Below are 21,436 nucleotides of genomic sequence, written 5' to 3'. Positions count from 1 at the left end.
TAGTTTGGTTTAGTCTAGTTTAATTGTTAGTTTAGGTTAGTTTGGATTAGTTTAGTTTGGATAAGTTTAGTTTAATAGTTAGTTTAACTTAGTTTTAGTTTTGTTTGGTTTAGTTTAGTTTAATAGTTAGTTTAGCTTAGTTTAATAGTTAGTTTAGTTTAGTTTAATAGTTAGTTTAGTTTAATAGTTAGTTTAGTTTAGTTTAGTTTAATATTTAGTTTAGTTTAGTTTAATAGTTAGTTTAGTTTAATAGTTAGTTTAGTTTAGTTTAATAGTTAGTTTAGTTTAGTTTAATAGTTAGTTAGTTTAGTTTAGTTTAATAGTTAGTTTAGTTTAGTTTAATAGTTAGTTTAGTTTAGTTTAATAGTTAGTTTAGTTTAGGTTAGTTTAGTTTAATAGTTAGTTCAGTTTAGTTTATTGTCACGAGTACCAAGGAGCAGTGAAAAGTTATTTGTTGCGTGCTAACCAGTCAGCGGAAAGACACTGCATGATTACAGTCGATCCATTCACAATGTACAGATACAGATAAAGGGAATAACGTTTAGGGCAAGATAAAGTGAAGTTAGAGAAATCAATATTCTGCATATTGTGAATATTCTGAATATAAATATTCTGAAGAAGGGTCTCGACCCGAAACGTCACCCATTCCTTCTCTTCGAAGATACTGCCTGTCCCGCTGAGTTACTCCAGCATTTTGTGTCTACCTTCAATATTCATACCACTGGAAGCATCAGTTGGCACGGTTTGATTCCTCGGATAAGCATATGTGCAGAAGGACAAGCATTTCATTTCAACATGATAGTTTGTTGTGAATCTGAATCCTGGTTGGGGAATGGGTTTTGTAGATTTGTGCATTGCTCACTTGGCAACAAGGTCATCGGGTTGTACAGCACGGAATCAGGCCCTTCGGCCCTACTTTACCATGCTGACCAAGATGCTCCATCTACACTAGTCCCACCTGCTCGCGTTTGACCCGTATTTCTCTCAACCTTTCCTAGCCATGTACCTGTCAATAGACAATGTGTGCAGGAGTAGGCCATATGGCCCTTCGAGCCAGCACCGCCATTCAATGTGAGCATGCCTGATCATCCCCAATCAGTACCGCGTTCCTGTCTTTTCCCCATATCCCCTGACTCCGCATTTTTTAAGAGCCCTATCTAGCTCTCTCTTGAAAGCATCCAGACAACCTGCCTCCACCGCCCTCTGAGGCAGAGAATTCCACAGACTCACAACTCTCTGTGAGAAAAAGTGTTTCCTCGTCTCCGTTCTAAATGGCTTACCCCTTATTCTTAAACTGTGGCCCCTGCTTCTGGACTCTCCCAACATCGGGAACATGTTTCCTGCCTCTAGCGTGTCCAAGCCCTTAACAATCTTATATGTTTCAATGAGATATCCTCTCATCCTTCTAAAAGTATCATCCTGTCCAAGGTCCAGAACCAGGGGCCACAGTCTTAGAATAAAGGGGAGGCCATTTAAGACTGAGGTGAGAAAACACTTTTTCACCCAGAGAGTTGTGAATTTGTGGAATTCCCTGCCACAGAGGGCAGTGGAGGTCAAATCACTGGATGTATTTAAGAGAGACTTAGATAGAGCTCTAGGGGCTAGTGGAATCAAGTTATATGGGGAGAAGGCAGGCACGGGTTATTGATTGGGGACGATCAGCCATGATCACAATATAATCATAGAAAACAGGTGCAGGAGGAGGCCATTCGGCCCTTCGAGCCAGCACCACCATTCATTGTGATCATGACTGATCGTCCCCAATCAATAACCCGTGCCTGCCTTCTCCTCATATTCCTTGATTCCACTAGCCCCTAGAGCTCTATCTAACTCTCTCTTAAATCCATCCAGTGACTTGGTCTCCACTGCCCTCTGTGGCAGGGAATTCCATAAATTCACAACTCTCTGGGTAAAAATGTTTTTTCTCACCTCAGTCTTAAATGACCTCCCCTTTATTCTAAGACTGTGGCCCCTGGTTCTGGAAATAAATGGCGGTGCTGGCTCAAAGGGCCAAATGGCCTCCTCCTGCACCTATTTTCTATGTTTCTCTATGTTTCTATGTATCATTTAACTAGTACCTGTCTCACAACTCCGAAATTCATTTTGTGTAGACTTCAGTTCAGTTTTAAAAGGCATTTTGGCAGTGGGCAGATTGCGGGGACTGAGAGAGTTAATGCAGATGAAGGTGTAATTAAATGAAGATAAAACCCATCACTACTGTAAGTGTTAGTAAAGACTCTGCTGTTTGTTTTGCCCGAGGATAATGACAATCTCGGCTCCAGATGACTGGTGCTATTTTAAACCGCAGCTCCGAGATAAAGTTGGAAGTGTTATGCCTGATATGCTTTCGGGCACAAGGGGAACTCAGTGTTATCTCACTTGTCCTGGCTTGCCTTCCTGAATGTAAAGTCTTTGCCAGCCTGCCTTCAATGCTTGCACAATGTCACAGGGTCTCATCAAAGTCGAATCAGCCATCTCTTTTTATTACCATTATTCTTACAGTGTTGAAGAGCAGAGGGATCTAGGGGCGCAGGTGCATGGTTCCTTGAAGGTCGAGTCGCAGGTAGATAAGGATGTCAAAAAAGCTTTTGGGACATTGGCCTTCATCAGTCAGAGTATTGAGTATCGAACCTGGGAGGTCATGTTGCAGTTGTACAAGATGTTGGTGAGATCGCATTTAGAATATTGGGTCTGAAGAAGGGTTTCGGCCTGAAACGTCGCCTATTTCCTTCGCTCCATAGATGCTGCCGCACCCGCTGAGTTTCTCCAGCATTTTTGTCTACCTTTAGAATATTGTGTTCAGTTCTGAGCGCCATGTGCTCTGGTATTTAGCTCTGGTATTTTTGTAATTCACATGTTTAATCGATAATGTTTTATTATTAATGTTTAATGTTTTATGTGTCATTCCTAACTGTCACTGTATGTCATGTTGTCACTTGCGGGCGGAGCACCAAGGCAAATTCCTTGTATGTGAATACTTGGCCAATAAACTTATTCATTCATTCATGTTACAGGAAAGATATTTTATGTTAACATGCTGAAGGACTCTCCGAATCGGTGAACATTTCATCTTTGCCTTGTCCGGTAGCATCCGGTCCGGTCAAAGGCTCATACTGAAGACCCATTGAAAGTTACCATAATCGTGAATGTCCTGGATAGAGTGGATGTGGAGAGGATGTTTCCGCTCAGCGGGAGAGTCTTGGACCAGAGGCCACAGTCTCAGTTCACAAGCAGAGAATTCCACAAACTCACCACTCTCTGTGTGAAAAAGTGTTTCCTCTTCTCCGTTCTACATGTCTTACCCCTTATTCTTAAACTGTGGCCCCTGGTTCTGGACTCCCCCAACATTGGGATGGGGTTGGGAGGGAAAGATATATCGGCCATGATTGAACGATGGAGTAGACTTGACGGGCAGAATGGTCTAATTCTCCTCCGACAGCTTATGAACTTATGAAAATGGGATAATATAGCATGGTACACAAAATTGCTGGGGAAACTCAGCGGGTGCAGCAGCATCTATGGAGCGAAGGAAATAGGCGACGTTTCGGGCCGAAACCCTTCTTCAGACTGATGGGGGGTGGGGGGGGGGGGAGAAGGAAGGAAACGGGGAGGAGGAGGAGGAGCCCGAGGGCGGGCGGATGGGAGGGTGGGAGGAGACAGCTAGAGGGTTAAGGAAGGGGAGGAGACAGCAAGGGCTAGCAAAATTGGGAGAATTCAATGTTAATGCCATCCGGACGCAAGGTCCCCAGACGGAATATGAGGTGCTGTTCCTCCAATTTCCGCTGTTGCTCACTCTGGCAATGGAGGAGACCCAGGACAGAGAGGTCGGATTGGGAATGGGAGGGGGAGTTGAAGTGCTGAGCCACCGGGAGTTCAGGTAGGTTATTGCGGACATAATATTGAACATAATATAGCATGAATGGGTGATTGATGGTCGGCATGCACTTGGTGTGCTGAAGGGCCTGTTTCCACTTATCTAAAGGCTGCACTTAATACCCATTTGGCAGCGATCTTCCTTTGTGACCAGATCTAGTGCATGTCGTGAAGGAACTCCCTCAATGGCAATTGTTGGGAATTCACTGCAATCTGATACGACTGAATGAAATGACTTGCAACCTCCGGAGGCCATTATAGGGGACAATCACTTTGCTGTTGGGCTGTGGTTACTAACAGACCAGCCTGGCAACCGATGTCTTTCTCTAAAGGAAGTTGCCAGAAGAGGTGGGCTTTCACAATACTCTGGTAGTCTGAAGGGCCTGTCCCACTGTATGAGCTAATTCAAGAGTTCACCTGAGTTTCCCCTGATTCGAACTGGGAGATTTACGGTAACAGCCGCTCGTAGGTACTCGGGGGTCTCGTGGACATTTTTCAACATGTTGAAAAAACTTCACGAGCTCACCGCGTTTCCCGAGTACCTGCCGTTAGCGTTACGAGCCGCTAAGAGACGTCCCCGAGCTCCGACGTACCCGCTACGTACATTCTACGTGCTTACCACGAGTTTGATTTTTTTTTTAAACTCGGGAGAGCTCTTGGGTAAACTCGTATAGTTAAACTAAACAAACAACCCGACTACGGGTGCTGTCTGTATGGAGTACGCACGTCCTCCCCATGACCCTGCGTGGGTTTTCTCCGAGATCTTCGGTTGCCTCCCGCACTCCAAAGACATACAGGTTTGTAGGTTAATTGGCTTGGTATAAATGTACATTGCCCCTAGTGTGCGTGGGGTAGTGTTGGTGTGTGGGGGAAGGCTGGTCAGCACGGACTCGGTGGGCCGAAAGGCCTGTTTCCACGCTGTATCTCTAAAACTAAAACCAAACTAAACTGAAGGGGACGAGCGCCCAAAACAAGCATAAGCTAAAGATGGCTGCAATACAGGCCTGGCAGAGCATCACCAGAGAAGACACACAGCTACTGGTGATGTCCATGAATCGCAGACTTCAAGCAGTCATTGCATGCAAAGGATATGCAACAAAATACGAAACATGACTACTTTCATTTACATGACATTGCTGTGTCCCAAACATTATGATGCCCTGAAATGGGGAGGGGGGGACTATGTATAAACACTGCTGTAATTTCTACATGGTGAAACCAAAATGTATAAAAATGGTCTTGTATTAAATTCTGACAGTGTGTACTTTAGCCACATGTGATTTTTTCTATTACAAATCTCAAATTGTGGAGTACAGAGGCAAATAAATGAATGCTGGGTCTTTGTCCCAAACATTATGGAGGGCACTGTAAACCAGTGAGCAGGACAAAGGTGGAATGCAAAGATCCTATAGCGGAGCAAGATAGACCACTCCTGCTAAATGCAATGGGCTGACGTGTAGTACGCAACGGAGTGGAACGTGGGCCTTTTTTTTCATCCATTTCTGTAACCCGACCCGACCCGACTCGCAGTGTAATCAACGTTGCGGGGGAACAGTTTGTGTTAATAAATTAAAATTCTGAAAACGAGGAGAAGATTTTTACCAAATAACTTTTATTTTTACGAGGATGTTTCTGTAACCGGCTTCCGTCTCCGCACTAGTATCTTTGCTCCGCTACGGGATCTTTGGTGCGGAGACGGAAGCCGGTTACGGAAATGGGGCCGAAAATTACCCATAAATCTGCCCATGGCCGTACTACGTCTTTTTCGTCGAGTGATCTATCTTGCTCGCTGTAGGAGCTTTGGTGGAATGTTAGTGTGGTGGTGCCGTCTGCAGAGCTGACAAAGGCATAACTCAGCAGTGAGCCGTGTGTACTTTGGACCTAGGTGTAGACACATTGCCAAAGATGCAAACGTAGTGAAGTGCCAGTGAACTGTCGGAATCATGTGTAATGGCTGTTTACACACGGAATACTTTCCAAGGATTGAAATTGGTGTTATTTTTATGCTGGTCAGTAAATGAGTCATATGTGCGTGTGATATCATCATGCATGTGATGTCACCACATGTGCTGGCTGTTGCTAGTATGTGGTAAAGAGCAGAGCCTTGTACTGAAGTTCCTGTTGTTGGAGTAACTCAGCAGGTCAGGCCACATAGGGCCTGTCCCACTTGCATGCGATTGCGTGCGTTTGGCACGACCAAACGAAAGCGGAGTTCACGCTAAGTTCGCGCGTGACGTCATTTGCGTTAGGCTGAACAATCAGCTGGGCAGGTGGTGGGCCGACTGAATTTGGGTGTCGCACGGTGCCGGGCGGTGACGTCATCGCGCAACGCCACGCGCTAGGCGTACGCCGTCAAGACACTGCGTACGACCGCAATGCGCCTGCGCGCCGACAGGCCATTGGCGCGCAAAATTTTCAGACACTGCAGGAATTTCGGAGCCCCGCGCGATGTCGGGACCAGCCCCGCACAACTCCATACGCCTCCGTGCTTCTAAGTGGGACCGGCCCCGCGAGTCCCGTACGCCTCAAGCGACCACGAGGTTGCGTAATTTGCGAGCCAAGGTCGCATAAGTGGGACAGGTCCTTTACTCCAGCACTTTGTGTCTACCTTTGGTATAAACCATCGTCCGCAACTCTTTTATTTTACACAGATAGATGACGTTTCGGGTCGAGACGTTTCTTCAGACCAAGAGGGGTGACGTTTTGGGTCAAGACTCTTCTTTAGACTGAAGACGTCCCTTTAAAAAGGAGATGAGGAGGAATTTCTCCCGTCAGAGGGTGGTGAATCTGTGGAATTCATTGTCACAGACAGCCGCGGAGGCCAAGTCAGTGGGTATTTTTAAAGCAGAGATTTACAGATTCCTGATTAGTACGGGTGCCTTGATCAGTAGAGGTTACGGGGAGAAGGCAGGAGAGTGGGGTTGAGAGGGAAAGACTGATCAGCCATGATTAAATGGCGGAGTAGACTTGATGGGACGAATGGCCTAAATCTGCACCAATAACATATGAACGTATAACATCCGAAATATCATCCGTGTTCCCCAGAGATGCTGCCTGACCCGTTAAAATGGCCTACTCCTGCACCTATTGTCTATTGACTATTGACTTGCCCAGGCCGACCTGCCAACACCAGTCAGTAAGCTTGCCACCAGCTTGCGGAAGCCTGAAGCAACCGGCTGTAGGTTCAGGTAACATTCCAGAACCTAAGATAGACACAAAAAGCTGGAGTAACTCAGCGGGACAGGCAGCATCTCGAGACCCGAAACGTCTCGACCCGAAACGTCACCCATTCCTTCTCTCCAGAGATGCTGCCTGTCCCGCTGAGTTACCCCAGCATTTTTATGTTAAGGCAGGAACGAGGTACTGATTGTGGATGATCAGCCATGATCACATTGAATGGCGGTGCTGGCTTGAAGGGCCGAATGGCCTAATCCTGCACCTATTGTCTATTGTGTCTACCTTCGGTTTAAACCAGCATCTGCAATTCTTTCCTACGCACTGTGAAATAGGCCGATACATGGTGAACTCAAAGGACCGCAGATGGTGGAATCTTGAGCAGATATTCCTCTGTGCTGCTTCATCTGGAAAACTAATCCATCTTAAAACTCAGTCATCTATCTCCTCTCAATATCCTTAGCTTTACTTCTGGAAGGAATTTGGTGTAGACATATTCTGCTGTTTCCTGTAGAATGGGCTGGTTGGCCCAACGCCCATGATCCAGGTTTATTTGTTTTAATAATGTAATAATGTTTTCTGGCTCAGAGTTGAGCCCCAGTAGGTAATGAAGAGGTTGGAACGCTTTTTCAATTACCCCGTCAGGCTGGAAATAACGCCGCGACCTACTTGAGGCCACGAGTACGCGCAGACCACTCACGGGCGTGAGGAAGAGTTACGAAGACCTCCTAGGACCTCGTGGCGACCATGCTGCGAGTATGAGTCAAGGGAAGACCCGATACGTCACCTATCCCTTTTCTCCAGAGATGCTGCCTGGCCCGCTGAGTTACCCCAGCATTTTGTGTCTCTCTTCGGTTTAAATCAGCAGCTGCAGTTCATTTGTACACACAGCGAGGAGGGAAGTGGATACTCGTTCTTCACCAGCGACTGCATGTTGGCAGAATCTGTGAGGCTCGGTGGCGCAGCGCTAGAGTTGGTGCCTCACAGCGCCAGACGTCCCCGGTTCGATCCTGACTACGGGTGCTGTCTGTGTGAAGTTTTGCACGTTCTCTGTGACTGCCTGGGTTTTCCCCGGGTACTCCTCCACTTTCCTCCCCACCTCCCAAAGACATGCGGGGTTGGTTGTAGGTTCTGTACAATTGCCCGGAGTATGTTGGGAGTGGATGAGAGAGTGGGATAGACAATAGACAATAGGTGCAGGAGTAGGCCATTCGGCCCTTCGAGCCAGCACCGCCATTCAATGTGATCATGGCTGATCATCCCCAATCAGTGCCCCGTTCCTGCCTCCTCCCCATATCCACTGACTCCGCTATCTTTAAGAGCCCTATCTAGCTCTCTCTTGAAAGCATCCAGAGAACTGGCCTCTACCTCCCTCTGAAGCAGAGAATTCCACAGACTCACCACTCTCTGTGAGAAAAAGTGTTTCCTCGTCTCCGTTCTAAATAGCTTACTCCTTATTCTTAAACTGTGTGGCCCCTGGTTCTGGACTCCCCCAACATCGGGAACATGCGTGTACAAACCCTTAATAATCTTATAACATATAACCATATAACAATTACAGCACGGAAACAGGCCATCTCGGCCCTACAAGTCCGTGCCGAACAACTTTTTTCCCCTAGTCCCACCTGCCTGCACTCATACCATAACCCTCCATTCCCTTCTCATCCATATGCCTATCCAATTTATTTTTAAATGATACCAACGAACCTGCCGCCACCACTTCCACTGGAAGCTCATTCCACACCGCTACCACTCTCTGAGTAAAGAAGTTCCCCCTCATGTTACCCCTAAACTTCTGTCCCTTAATTCTGAAGTCATGTCCTCTTGTTTGAATCTTCCCTATTCTCAAAGGGAAAAGCTTGATCACATCAACTCTGTCTATCCCTCTCATCATTTTAAAGACCTCTATCAAGTCCCCCCTTAACCTTCTGCGCTCCAGAGAATAAAGACCTAACTTATTCAACCTATCTCTTATATGGTTCAATAAGATACCCTCTCATCCTTCTAAACTCCAGAGTGTACAAGCACATTCTCTCAGCATACGACAGTCCCGCAATCCCGGGAATTAACCTGGTGAACCTAGACTGCACTCCCTCAATAGCAAGAATGTCCTTCCTCAGATTTGGAGACCAAAACCGCACACATAACGTTGACCTCGCGTCAACGGGTGGGTTTTTGATCGATGGCCGGCACGGACTCGGTGGGCCGAAGGGCCTGTTTCCCCGCTGTGTCTGCAAACCAAGGCTAAAGCTCGGGACTTCAGACACGGGGGGGTTTTATTTTTGACGCTCGCTCTGTCCAAAAAAAGAACAAAAACACAGAAAGGAAGAGCGGATTTAATGAGGAGAGGATTCATGTCAAGGTGACCTCTTACACCTGACCTCCAGGAGGACATGATGACCCAGTTGGCTTGGAGTGAGAGGGGGAGGGGAGGGGAGGTGAGAAATGGTGATGATTTTGGGGGGGGGGGGGGTGACTAAAGTAAGTAGTGTCAGGGGAGTTGGAGAGGGGGGGGAGGGGGAGAGGGGATGAGAGGGCTGTATAAAGTGTCACGATTGATGATGGGGCGGAGGGAGTGTGCTGGCAAGTGCTATCCGACGAGGGGAGCAGGAAAGCTTAGCTGCTGAAGGCTTTGGGGCTCTTTGCAGCTGCAGAAGAGAGACCCAGCCTCTCTCTCCCTCTCTCTCTCTCTCTCCCTCCATCTGTCTCTCTCTCCCTCCCTCCCTCCCTCTTTCTCTGGCTCTGTCTCTCTCTATCTGTATCTATCTCTCTCTCTCCCTCCCTCTACCTGTCTCTCTCTCTCTCCCTCCCTCTCTGTCTCTGCCTCTCTCTCTCTGGCTCTCTCCCTCTCTGCCTCTCTCTCTCCCTATCTCTCTTCCTGTATCTCTCTCTCTCTCCCTCCCTCTCTCTCTAGCTCTGTATCTCCCTCTCTGGCTCTCTCTCTCTCTCTGTCTCTCCCTCCCTCCCTCTCGCTTTCTCTCTCTCTCTCTCCATCTCTCTGTCCCCTCTCTCCCTGCTTTGTGCTCCTTCGCTCGTCTTGCTTACGATGGTCTCCGTGATGTCCGAGCTGCACTCTCTGGAGAGCTGGGAAGTTCTCAGGTAGGCTCAGCCCGTGTCCCCTCTATCTCTCCCTCCCTCCCTCTGCCCCGCGGTCACCGTGAGAGACCGGCTCTGCCCGAGCCAGGCTTAGCAGAGAAATAGTTCATCCGCCTCCCCTTAAAGAGAAGGAAGGCTGCCTTAGAAAGTCTGCTGACTCTGCCTTCCTCTCCCTCTCCCTCACCCCCACTGAGTGGAGATCGCTTTGCTTTTACTGATTGTAATAAGATTCCCCTCCTCTCCCTCTCTCCCTCCCTCTTTCCCCCACCCTCTCTCTCTCTCTCTCCCTCTGTCCCACTCAATCTCCCTCTCCTCTCCCTCCCTCTCCCTCCCTCTCCCTCTCTCCCTCCCTCTCCCTCTCTCTGTCCCTCCCTCTCCCTCTCTCTCCCTCTCTCTCCTTCTCCCTCCCTCTCCCTCCCACCCCTCTCCCTCCCTCTCCCTCCCCTCTCCCACCCTCTCTATCCCTCCCTCTCCCTCCCCCTCTCCCTCCCTCTCCCTGCCTCTCCCCCTCCCTCCCTCTGCCTCTCCCTCTCCCTCCCTCTCCCTCCCCCCCCCTCTCCCTCTCCCCCCCTCTCTCCCACTCTCTCTCTCTCTCTCACTCTCTCTCCCTCTCTCTCCCTCTCTCCCCCTCTCTCTCTCTCTCTCTCTCCCTCTCTCCCCCTCTCTCCCCCTCCCTCTGTCCCACTCAATCTCCCTCCCCCTCTCTCTCTCCCTTCCTCTCTCTCCCCCTCTCTCCATCTCTCTCCCCCTCTCACCATCTCCCTCCCCATCCCAAAGGAAGGCCCTGGGAGTAGCTGGGAATTCGGGAAAGCCCCGAGGGAATGGTATTTTATGGAACAGAAACACTCCGTGCTGCGGCTCCGATCTTAAAGCCAGATGGAAAGTTTCTTGGCAGCGAAGCTGGGAGGAGCAGGCGGTGAAAGGGGGTGTCTTTCCCCCCCTGAGCTCAGTGTGTGGAGACAGGACTGGGCAACGGGGTAGAAATGCCTTTGTTTTTGTTCTTGGTGACTGAGGTTGGAGGGGCAGTGAGTGTTGAGGGGGGAGGGTGGGGGGGCGGGGAGAGGCAAGCAGAGCCATTCTTTCTCTCTGATGAATGAAAATATTCGCTTGTTCCCTTCCCCTGCCCCCCCACCTCCCTTCCACTGAAGCCTCCCTTCTCTGTGGGTAATGCAGCTGTGTCCTGCTTTGAACTAGATGTAACGTGTGGGGGGGGTTGCTGTAAATGGGGAGGTGAGGAGGGGGGTGTTGGGGGGGGGGGGGGGGGGAGAGAGAGAATGGATTTCAACAAAGAGCTAGGGCTTGTGTCTGTTAGATTCACGGCTTGCTGGGTTTTTCCCTTTTGTTGTCTGCTGGGCAGAAGTGATCCTTTGTGCCACAGCAGAGCTCTCTCCATTGTCGGTCGTGTGGAATTCCTGATAAATACGCTTTAAAAAGATTCCCTACTTAGCTTTTTTTCTTGGAAGGATTTTGAAAGCCCCCCCCCCCCCCCCCCCTCCCCAACCTCAAAGTGTGGGAATGTGGGCTTCTGCCGTGATGGTCAAGTCTGTGCTGTGAGGGATTGCCCACTCTGTCAGGGGGGTGGCACGGTGGTGCAGCGGGCGAAACATTGAAAATAGGTGCAGGAGTAGGCCATTCGGCCCTTCGAGCGAGCACCACCATTCAATGTGATCATGGCTGATCATCCCCAATCAGTTCCCCGTTTCTCCCCATATCCCTTGATTCCGTTAGCCCAAAGAGCTATATCTAACTCTCTCTTGCATGCATAACATAGATCCATCTCCCCCCCCCCGTACAACGTTGCTGCCTCACTTGTCTGTATACAATGGTGTCTGTCTTGTCGCTTCTTGTGCTTCTTGTGCGTGGTGGTGGAAAGTTTGGTGGAAACAGGGCCGCGACGTGAACGATCTTTCCTTCACCCCTCCAGTGTGTAGCAGTGTACACGTGATCGTGGGTCAGCATGGACTCGGTGGGCCAAAGGGCCTGCTTCCACACTGTATCTCCAAACTCAATTCATCTTAACTAGACATTCCCATCATGGGGTTGTCCAGAACCAGGGATTGGAGTTTCGGAATAAACCAATTCAGGGCGACACAGCCTTCCAGCACCAGGGAGTTTGTACGTGCTCCCAGTGACCTGCGTGGGTTGTCTCCGAGTGCTCCGGTTTCCTCCCACACTCCAAAGACGTGCAGGCTTGTGGGATAATTGGCTTGGCGTAAATGTAAACCTCGTCCCCGGTGTGCGCGTGTAGGATAGCGTTAGTGTGCGGGGATCGCTGGCCGGTGCGGGCTCGGTGGGCCGAAGGGCCTCGTTTCCGCGCTGTATCTCTAAAGCGAGCACTCTCGGCGAATATGCGGAATTGTCTGTTTTTCAGAGAGCTGTCTGCAGTTTGTATCACTGAATATATTCATGGCATGAAATGAAGTGATTTTTGGATTATAAAAGAAGAGGCCCAAACTAGATCAGTCACAATCTTATTGAATGGTACAACACTCACTCGCGTCCCAAAGGACTACTCCTGACCCTATTTCTCATACACTTATGCATGACTGACTTGTCGACACTCCAAGTATGTGAAAGACACATTATATTGATGCTAGTCTGGCTGTTATACTTTGACCTTTGCTGCAACCGACTATTATCTCCTACCTGACCAGTTTTACTTAACATCTGGTAATAGTTTTCCGATGAGGAATGGAATTTCCCGAACCAGCCCTCAATAAATTATGGATGAGCTGGATCATAGATTCTTAAGAGTTATACACGCAGGAAAACAGGCCCTTCAGCCCAACTCATCCATGCTCCCCGAGTTTGGCGTTTAGAAGGATGAGAGGGCATATCTTATTGAAACATATAAGATTATTAAGGATTTTGTTCACGCTAGAGGCAGGAAACATGTTCCCGATGTTGGGGGAGTCCAGAACCAGGGGCCACAGTTTAAGAATAAGGGGTAAGCCATTTAGAACAGAGATGAGGAAACACTTTTTCACACAGAGAGTTGTGAGTCTGTGGAATTCTCTGCCTCAGAGGGCGGTGGAGGCAGGTTCTCTGGATACCTTCAAGTGAGAGCAAGATAGGGCTCTTAAAGGAGTCAGGGGATATGGGGAGAAGGCAGGAATGGGGTAATAATAATAATAATAATAATACATTTTATTTATGGGCGCCTTTCAAGAGTCTCAAGGACACCTTACAAAAATTTAGCAGGTAGAGGAAATACATGTAAGGGGAATGAAATAAATAGTAGAGACATGACTAGTACACAAAGTAAAGACAGAATTCAATTCAAAACACAATATGAGGCAATTAATGCACAGATGAAAAGGGAGGGGGACGTGGGGCTAAGGATAGGCAGAGGTGAAGAGATGGGTCTTGAGGTGGGACTGGAAGATGGTGAGGGACACGGAATTGCGGATCAGTTGGGGGAGGGAGTTCCAGGGCCTGGGAGCTGCCCTGGAGAAGGCTCTGTCCCCAAAACTGCGGAGGTTGGACTTGTGGATGGAGAGTAGACCGGCTGATGTGGATCTGAGGGACCGTGAGGGTTGGTAGGGGGAGAGGAGGTCAGTGAGATATGGGGGGCCAGATGGTGGAGGGCTTTGTAGGTGAGGACCAGGATTTTGTAGGTGATCCGGTGGGAGATGGGAAGCCAGTGAAGTTGTTTGAGGACTGGAGTGATGTGATGCCAGGATTTGGTGTGGGTGATGAGTCGGGTGGCTGCGTTCTGGACCAGTTGGAGTCGGTTGATGTAGGTGGAGCTGATGCCAAGGAGAAGTGAGTTGCAGTAGTCCAGTCGGGAGGAGATGAAGGCATGGATGAGTCTTTCAGCAGCGGGAGGTGTGAGAGAGGGTCTGAGTTTGGCGATGTTGCGGAGATGAAAGAAGGAGGTTTTAATGACATGGCGGATGTGAGGCTCAAGGGAGAGGGTGGAATCAAAGATCACGCCAAGGTTGCGGGCCTGGGGAGATGGGGAGACAGTGGTGCCGTCGATGGTGAGAGTGGGGTTATTGATTTTGCTGAGTGTGGATTTGGAGCCTATGAGGAGGAATTCTGTCTTATCGCTGTTGAGTTTGATTGGGGTTGATCAGCCATGATCACATTGAATGGCGGTGCTGGCTCGAAGGGCTGAATGGCCTACTCCTGCACCTGTTGTCTATTGTCAGGCGAACATTAATGGTTCAATGGTTCTCTCCTGACATGTGCGCACTGCACAGTGAGACTCTTCTTGCATAGATCACACACGCACGAGTCGCCAGGTTTTAGCGCATTTCATGAAAGGTCCAAAGTCCGGTCCGCGCGCTGGATGTGCTGGAGCAGCTCCCGATCCAGGCGAGGCCCAGGCTGCTGCGGGGCCTACCTCCGTCCGCCTCGACCAGCTCGGCCCACCGACCGACCGACCGACCGACGTCCCTTTCGCTTATCGAAGGTCAGTTCAGAGTTCAAAGACGCGGCGTGGAAAGAAGGCCCTTCGGCCCGCTGAGTCCATGCCAGCCCCCGATCATCCGTTCACACTAGTTCTATGTTATCCCACTTTCTCACCCGTTCCCCACACACCGGGGGTAATTTACAGAGGGCCAATGAACTTACAAACCCGACGTGTCTTGGGGATGTGGCGTGGAAACTGAAGCACCTGGAGGAAACCCACACGGTCACAGGGAAGAACGTGCAAACTCCACACAGACGGCACCCGAGGTCAGGATCGAACCCGCGTCTCTGGCGCTGTGAGGCAGCAACTCTTACCAGCTGCGCCCCTGCGCCGCCCATTGACTTGAAATGGGTTCATTAACCCCAACTTTCACCTTTACCCGTCTCTCAGGACCGAAGGTGTTTAGAGATTTTTGCTTTGGTTTAGTTTCGAGATCCAGCTCGGCAACAGGTCCTTCGGCCCACGGGGTCCGCGCTGACCAGCGACATTCAGCAACTTCCTGGATGATCCTTTGCAAGACTCAAGAACACATCAAATAAAACAAGAAAAAGCCTAGTCCACCTTATCTCTGAAACTTGCTTCCCATTTAATTAGATCTTTGATGATAGATAATGCCTGTGAGTCGGTACTTTTTCTTCAGACTGATTGTGCGCTTGTAGGTTAATTGGCTTCTGCAAATTGCCCCTAGCGTGCGTGACAGAATTAGTGAATGGGTGATGGCTGGGTCGGTGTGGACTTGTCGGGCCGAAGGGCCTCCATCCACGCTCTAAACAAAACTAAACTAAAGGTGATAGGTGGGTACAGGAGGGGGGGGGGGGGGGGGGGGGGGGGGGGGGAGGGTGTTGCTGGGGGGAGATTGCTGGGTTTTCACGCCATCCCAATGATCACCCTTACACCAGCATTACCCAACACATAATTTACAGAAGCCAATAAACCTACAAACTTGTACATGTTTGGAGTATGGAACACCCAGAGAAAATCCACGCGGGTCACAGGGAGAAGGTACAAACTCCGTACAGGCAGCACCCGTAGTCAGGATCGAACCCGTGTCTCTGGCGCTGTAGGCGCTGTAGGAAACCTGAACGGAAACCTCTGGAGACTTTGCGCCCCACCCAAGGTTTCCATGCGGTTCCCGGAGGTTGCAGGTGGTTGCCGGAGGTTGCAGGTAGGGAGACTGACAAAAACCTCCGGGAACCGCACGGAAACCTTGGGTGGGGCGCAAAGTCTCCAGAGGTTTCCGTTCAGGTTTCCTAAGTGGGACAGGGGTGGCAGCAACTCTACCGCTGCGCCACCGTGCCACCACACCAGCCGTTCTTTGTCATTGTCTGATATCCTTCAGAGGGAATCGAAAGTTCACCAGCCGCTGATTTTGAATGGAAGTTGAAGGTTAAATTATGTCAATTTAGCGAAATAACAACTTCAATGTATTCAAAGAAGAAAACCTGTGATCTCATATCTTAGTTTTGTGCAGATTAATATTTTACCCTTCTCAGTTTTGTCATGAATTTCAATTCATAATCTCAAAGGTTTGCCTTGCATTTTAAAGGAAAAAGCTTCATATAATTAGCCTCTGGTGGTGGCCACTTTCGCAATGCATCGCTATAATTTGGGCCCCATATCTGAGGAAGGATGCGCTGGCTCTGGAGAGGGACCAGAGGAGGTTTACAAGAATGATCCCAGGAATTAGTTGGTTAACCTATGATGAGCGTTTTGACAGCGTTAGGCCTGTACTCGCTGGAGTTTAGAAGAATGAGCAGAGATGTCATTGAATCTTGCCTAACAGTGAAAATCCAGGATAGAGTGGATGTGGAGAGGATGTCTCCACTAGTGGGAGAGTCTAGGACCAGAGGTCGTAGCCTCACAATTAAAGGACGTTCCTTTAGGAAGGAGATGAGGAGGAATTCTCTGTGGAGGCAGGTTCTCTGGATGCTTTCAAGAGAGAGCTAGATAGGGCTCTTAAAAATAGGGGATATGGGGAGAAACGCAGGAACGGGGTACTGATTGGGGATGATCAGCCATGATCACGGAGAATAGCGGTGCTGGCTCGAAGGGCCGAATGGCCTACTCCTGCACCTATTGTTTATTGTCTATTAAATTTCTTTAGCCAGAGGGTGGTGAATCTGTGGAATTCAATTGCCACAGAAGGCTGTGGAGGCCAAGTCAATGGATATTTTTAAGGAAGAGATAGATAGGTTGTTGAATAGTATGGGTGTCGGGTTATGGGGAGAAGGCAGGAGGATGGGGTTGAGAAGGAAAGATAGATCAGCCCTGATTGAATGGAAGAGTAGACTTGATGGGCCGAATGGCCTAATTCTGCTCCTATCACTTATGAATTTATGAACTTAGACGACTTTGGATATTTGGAGTATTGCGTAGAGTTCTAGTCGCCCTATTACAGGAAGGAGGTGAAGGCTTTGAAGAGGTTGTGGAGGAGGTGTGCTTGCTTGGTTTAGGGGTTTCAGCTCAAGGGAGAAGTTTGGGTTGTTTTCTCTGGAACGTCAGAGGTTGAGGAGAGACTTGATGGAAGTCCATTAAATTTCTTGCGGTCTGGGATGGAGCTGTTCCCAAACCATGCCGGGATGTATCCCGATCACATGCTCTCCAATTTGTCTCTTTAGTTTGAGAGAGAAAGGGCCATGGGGTTTCACCTCAAACGTACAAATGCCCTTGAGGCTGTTTGTATATGGCTTCTTCTGCAGTTGTATAGGGCTCTGGTGAGACCACATCTGGAGTATTGCGTACAGTTTTGGTCTCCTAATTTGAGGAAGGACATCCTTGTGATTGAGGCAGTGCAGCGTAGGTTCACGAGATTGATCCCTGGGATGGCGGGACTGTCATATGAGGAAAGATTGAAAAGACTAGGCTTGTATTCACTGGAGTTTAGAAGGATGAGGGGGTCTCTTATAGAAGCATATAAAATTATAAAAGGACTGGACATGCTAGATGCAGGAAAAATGTTCCCAATGTTGGGCGAGTCCAGAACCAGGGGCCACAGTCTTAGAATAAGGGAGAGGTCATTTAAGACTGAGGTGAGAAAAAACTTTTTAATCCAGAGAGTTGTGAATTTGTGGAATTCCCTGCCACAGAGGGCAGTGGAGGCTAAGTCACTGGATGGATTTAAGTGAGAGTTAGATAGAGCTCTAGGGGCTAGTGGAGTCAAGGGGTATGGGGAGAAGGCAGGCACGGGTTATTGATTGGGGACGAATATACATGATCACAATGAATGGTGGTGCTGGCTCGAAGGGCCGAATGGCCTCTTCCTGAAACTGTTTTAGATGTTTCTATCATCAGGCTCCTGCCTAGCAGTGGGAGAGACCTAAGTAAGTGTTCATTTGGCACGGTCAGCTTTAACTGAGATAAACTGCTAAAGGATTGAAAACTCTCTCTCTCAAGTCCCAATTACTTTCCCATCATTTATCAGCAACATTTGGCTTTATTGCATTCAGATCTTCAATTGCACTTTATACACAAATAGATGGACTACTGCTCAGTGCAGGTCCAACATTCATATATAACCCATGCAGAACATAACTCTGGCTTGTCGCCAGCTCTTGCAGACAGTCACTGACAATCTGAAGAAGGGTCTCGTCCCGAAACGTCACCCTTTCCTTCTCTCCAGAGATGCTGGCTGTCCTGCTGAGTTACTCCAGCATTTTGTGTGTATCTTCGGTTTGAACCAGCATCTGCAGTTCCTTCCTGCACATTGAGAAACATCTAGATAGGTACATGGATAGGACAGGTTTAGAGGTACTGTATGTGGGCCAAACGCGGGCATGTGAGGCTGGTGTAGGTCGGGGGCATGTTGGTCGGTGTGGGCAAGTTGGGCCGAAGGGCCTGTGTCCACACTGTATGACTCTATGCTTCGATGTAGAGAATTCTTTGCCGTGATAAAGGCACTACACTACATAAATGGAAGGTAGACAAAAATGCTGGAGAAACTCAGCAGGTGAGGCAGCATCTATGGAGCGAAGGAATAGGCGACGTTTCGGGTCGAGACCCTTCTTCAGTCACCTATTTCATTCGCTCCATAGATGCTGCCTCATCTGCTGAGTTTCTCCAGCATTTTTGTCTTCCTTCGATTTTCCAGCATCTGCAGTTCCTTCTTGAACATCAATGGAAGCCGTCGTTCTCCTCAGTACTTGTAACCTTAAAATAAATGAGATGTGCTCTGTCAGACTGGAGGGAGGGAGAAGTCACCGTCAATCAGCATAAATGTTCTGAATATCAAGAGATCTGGAGACGGAAAACAAAGCCAGGGATTTGCAGGTGGATTCAGGTCAATTTTGCAATTAGGTAGACAAATGAAGCATGAAATTTTAACATCGATGAATATAAAATACTGAACATAAATTGGAAGGAATGTGAGGTGGACAATAAGCAGATTAAAATTAACACTGAGGGGAACCTAAGAATAAAAATCGGTGCATGACAATAAATGTCGAGGTAATGTGGAAAGTGAACAATAAACTATCCAGAACCATTTAGAATAGTTTAGATCAGTTTAGAGATACAGCGCAGAAACAGGCCCTTCGGCCCACCGAGTCCGTGCCGACCAGCAATCCCCGCACACTAACACTGTCCTACACACACAAGGGATGATTTACAATTTTATCGAAGCCAATTGGCCTACCAACCTGTGCATCAGGAGAACTGAGTACAGGAGTACTGAGGAGAACGACGGCTTCCATTGATGTTCAAGAAGGAACTGCAGATGCTGGAGAATCGAAGGTAGACAAAAATGCTGGAGAAACTCAGTGGGTGAGGCAGCATCTATGGAGTGAATGAAATAGGCGACTGAAGAATAGGGCTTTATTCTTTGGAGCGCAGAAGGTTAAGGGGGGACTTGATAGAGGTCTTTAAAATGATGAGAGAGATAGACAGAGTTGACGTGGATAAGCTTTTCCCACTGAGAGTAGGGAAGATTCAAACAAGGGGACATGACTTGTGAATTAAGGGACAGAAGTTTAGGGGTAACATGAGGGGGAACTTCTTTACTCAGAGAGTGGTGGCTGTGTGGAATGAGCTTCCAGTGAAGGTGGTGGAGGCAGGTTCGTTTTTATCATTTAAAAATAAATTGGATAGTTATATGGACGGGAAAGGAATGGAGTGTTATGGTCTGAGCGCAGGTATATGGGACTAGGGGAGAATACGTGTTCGGCACGGACTAGAAGGGTCGAGATGGCCTGTTTCCGTGCTATAATTGGTATATGGGTATATGGTTATATCTATGGAGTGTTGGAGGAAACCGGAGCACCCGGAGAAAACCCACGCAGGTCACGGGGAGAACGTACAAACTCCGTACAGAGAGCTCCCGTAGTCGGGATGGAACCCGGGTCTCTGGCGCTGTGAGGCAGCAACTCTACCGCTGCGCCACCGTGACGCCCATTCTGTGGTATCTTCACCGCAAAGGCTATGGTCACCCTTGCCTTCTCAAGAGTAGTTCGGGATGGGCAGTGAACTAAGTCAGAAAAATTACTAAATAATTTCAAAAAGACCTTTCACTCAACTAAATAATAAAAATAAAGCCCCTGTCCCACTTTCACGACCTAATTGGCGACCTCTGCCGAGTTTGCCCTTGACTCGTACTGGCAGCATGGTCACCACGAGGTCGTAGGAGGTCTTCGTAACTCTTCCTCACGCTCGTGAGTGGTCTCCGCGTACTCGTGGCCTCAAGTAGGTCGCGGAGTTTTTTCCAGCCTGATAAAAAATGTCCACGAGTTAAAAAAAGGTTGGCATGGAAAAAATGGATACTTTTTACTCGCAGGTAGGTCGTAGTAGGTTGTGATGGTAGTCGTAGGTCGGTAACTGGCCCAAGAATGTCATCATTTTATCATGTGATCATTTCCCACTCGTAGCTAGTCGCAGTTGGTCTTAGGGGTGGAAGACTGAGGGCGAGGGGGGTCGTAGGAGGTCGTAGACATAGTCGTAGGAGGTCTTTTATTTCGGGGAGTCAACGCGGCCTTGACATTTTTTCAACTCTTCTAGGGTCTTCTAAACTCGTGGATTAGGTTGTCCAAGTGGGACCGGCCCTTTACACTCAACTAAATAATAACAAATAAACCTGTTATTCACCTGAAACATGACATTTGTTTGTACCTCCTTCCATAGTTGCAAAACCAGAACTGCCAGCTCTTTCTGTGATTTAATTGAGATGACATCTTACATTTCTTTGTGGAATTATTTAACGTTGGAGTGTGTTAAAATTCCTCGATGACCTAACACCGGGAAATGGAAAAAAGAAACTTCCATAGGGAATGATGAGAGTTGTGAATCTGTGGAATTCTCTGCTACAGAAGGCAGTGGAGGCCAATTCATTGGACGCTTTCAAGAGAGAGTTAGATTTAGCTCTTTGGGCTAACGGAATCAAGGGATATGGGGAAAAAGCAGGAACGGGGTACTGATTTTGGATGATCAGCCATGATCATATTGAATGGCGGTGCTGGATCGAAGGGCCGAATGGCCTACTCCTGCACCTTTCCCCTATGTTTCTATGATCCCGGAATTGAGAAACCAGGACAAACTGGAGAATTGTTCTTCTTGGAACAGAGAAGGTTCGGCTAGAATATGACGGAGGTATTTAGAGTCAGAAAGGGAGGCTACTTATAGCCCTGTCCCACGGTACGAGTTCATTCCAAGAGCTCTCCCGAGTTTAAAAAAAATCAAACTCGTGGTAAGCACGGAGAATGAACGTAGCGGGTGCGTCGGAGCTCGGGGACGTCTCTTAGCGGCTCGTAACGTGAACGGCAGGTACTTGGAAAGACTCGCTAACGGCAGGTAAGCTCGGGAAGACTCGTGAAGATTTTTCAACACGTTGAAAAATGTCCACGAGAGCCCCGAGTACCGACGTGTGGCCATTACCGTAAATCTCCGAGTTCG

The 21,436-nt window shown here is 48.5% G+C and overlaps 1 protein-coding gene across 2 annotated transcripts in view; it reads left to right on the top strand.

The window, feature by feature from the left end:
• The window catches only part of celf2 (CUGBP Elav-like family member 2), a 579,470-nt gene that overhangs the window by 96,320 nt on the left and 461,714 nt on the right, over positions 1-21,436 (top strand). The window contains exon 1 of one of the 2 annotated variants that reach the window (XM_033040139.1): positions 9,978-10,146. The exons of the other annotated variant lie outside the window; for it this stretch is intronic. Within the exon in view, the coding sequence (XP_032896030.1) occupies positions 10,094-10,146 (53 nt within the window). The 5' untranslated portion in view covers positions 9,978-10,093. Of the gene's footprint in view, positions 1-9,977; positions 10,147-21,436 lie in introns of those variants that run through there. 2 annotated transcript variants of the gene reach the window in all.

Source organism: Amblyraja radiata, chromosome 21 (genome assembly GCF_010909765.2).
Source record: "Amblyraja radiata isolate CabotCenter1 chromosome 21, sAmbRad1.1.pri, whole genome shotgun sequence".
In the NCBI taxonomy this organism is placed as follows: domain Eukaryota; kingdom Metazoa; phylum Chordata; class Chondrichthyes; order Rajiformes; family Rajidae; genus Amblyraja; species Amblyraja radiata.
This window is presented reverse-complemented; position numbering and strand designations above follow the sequence as displayed.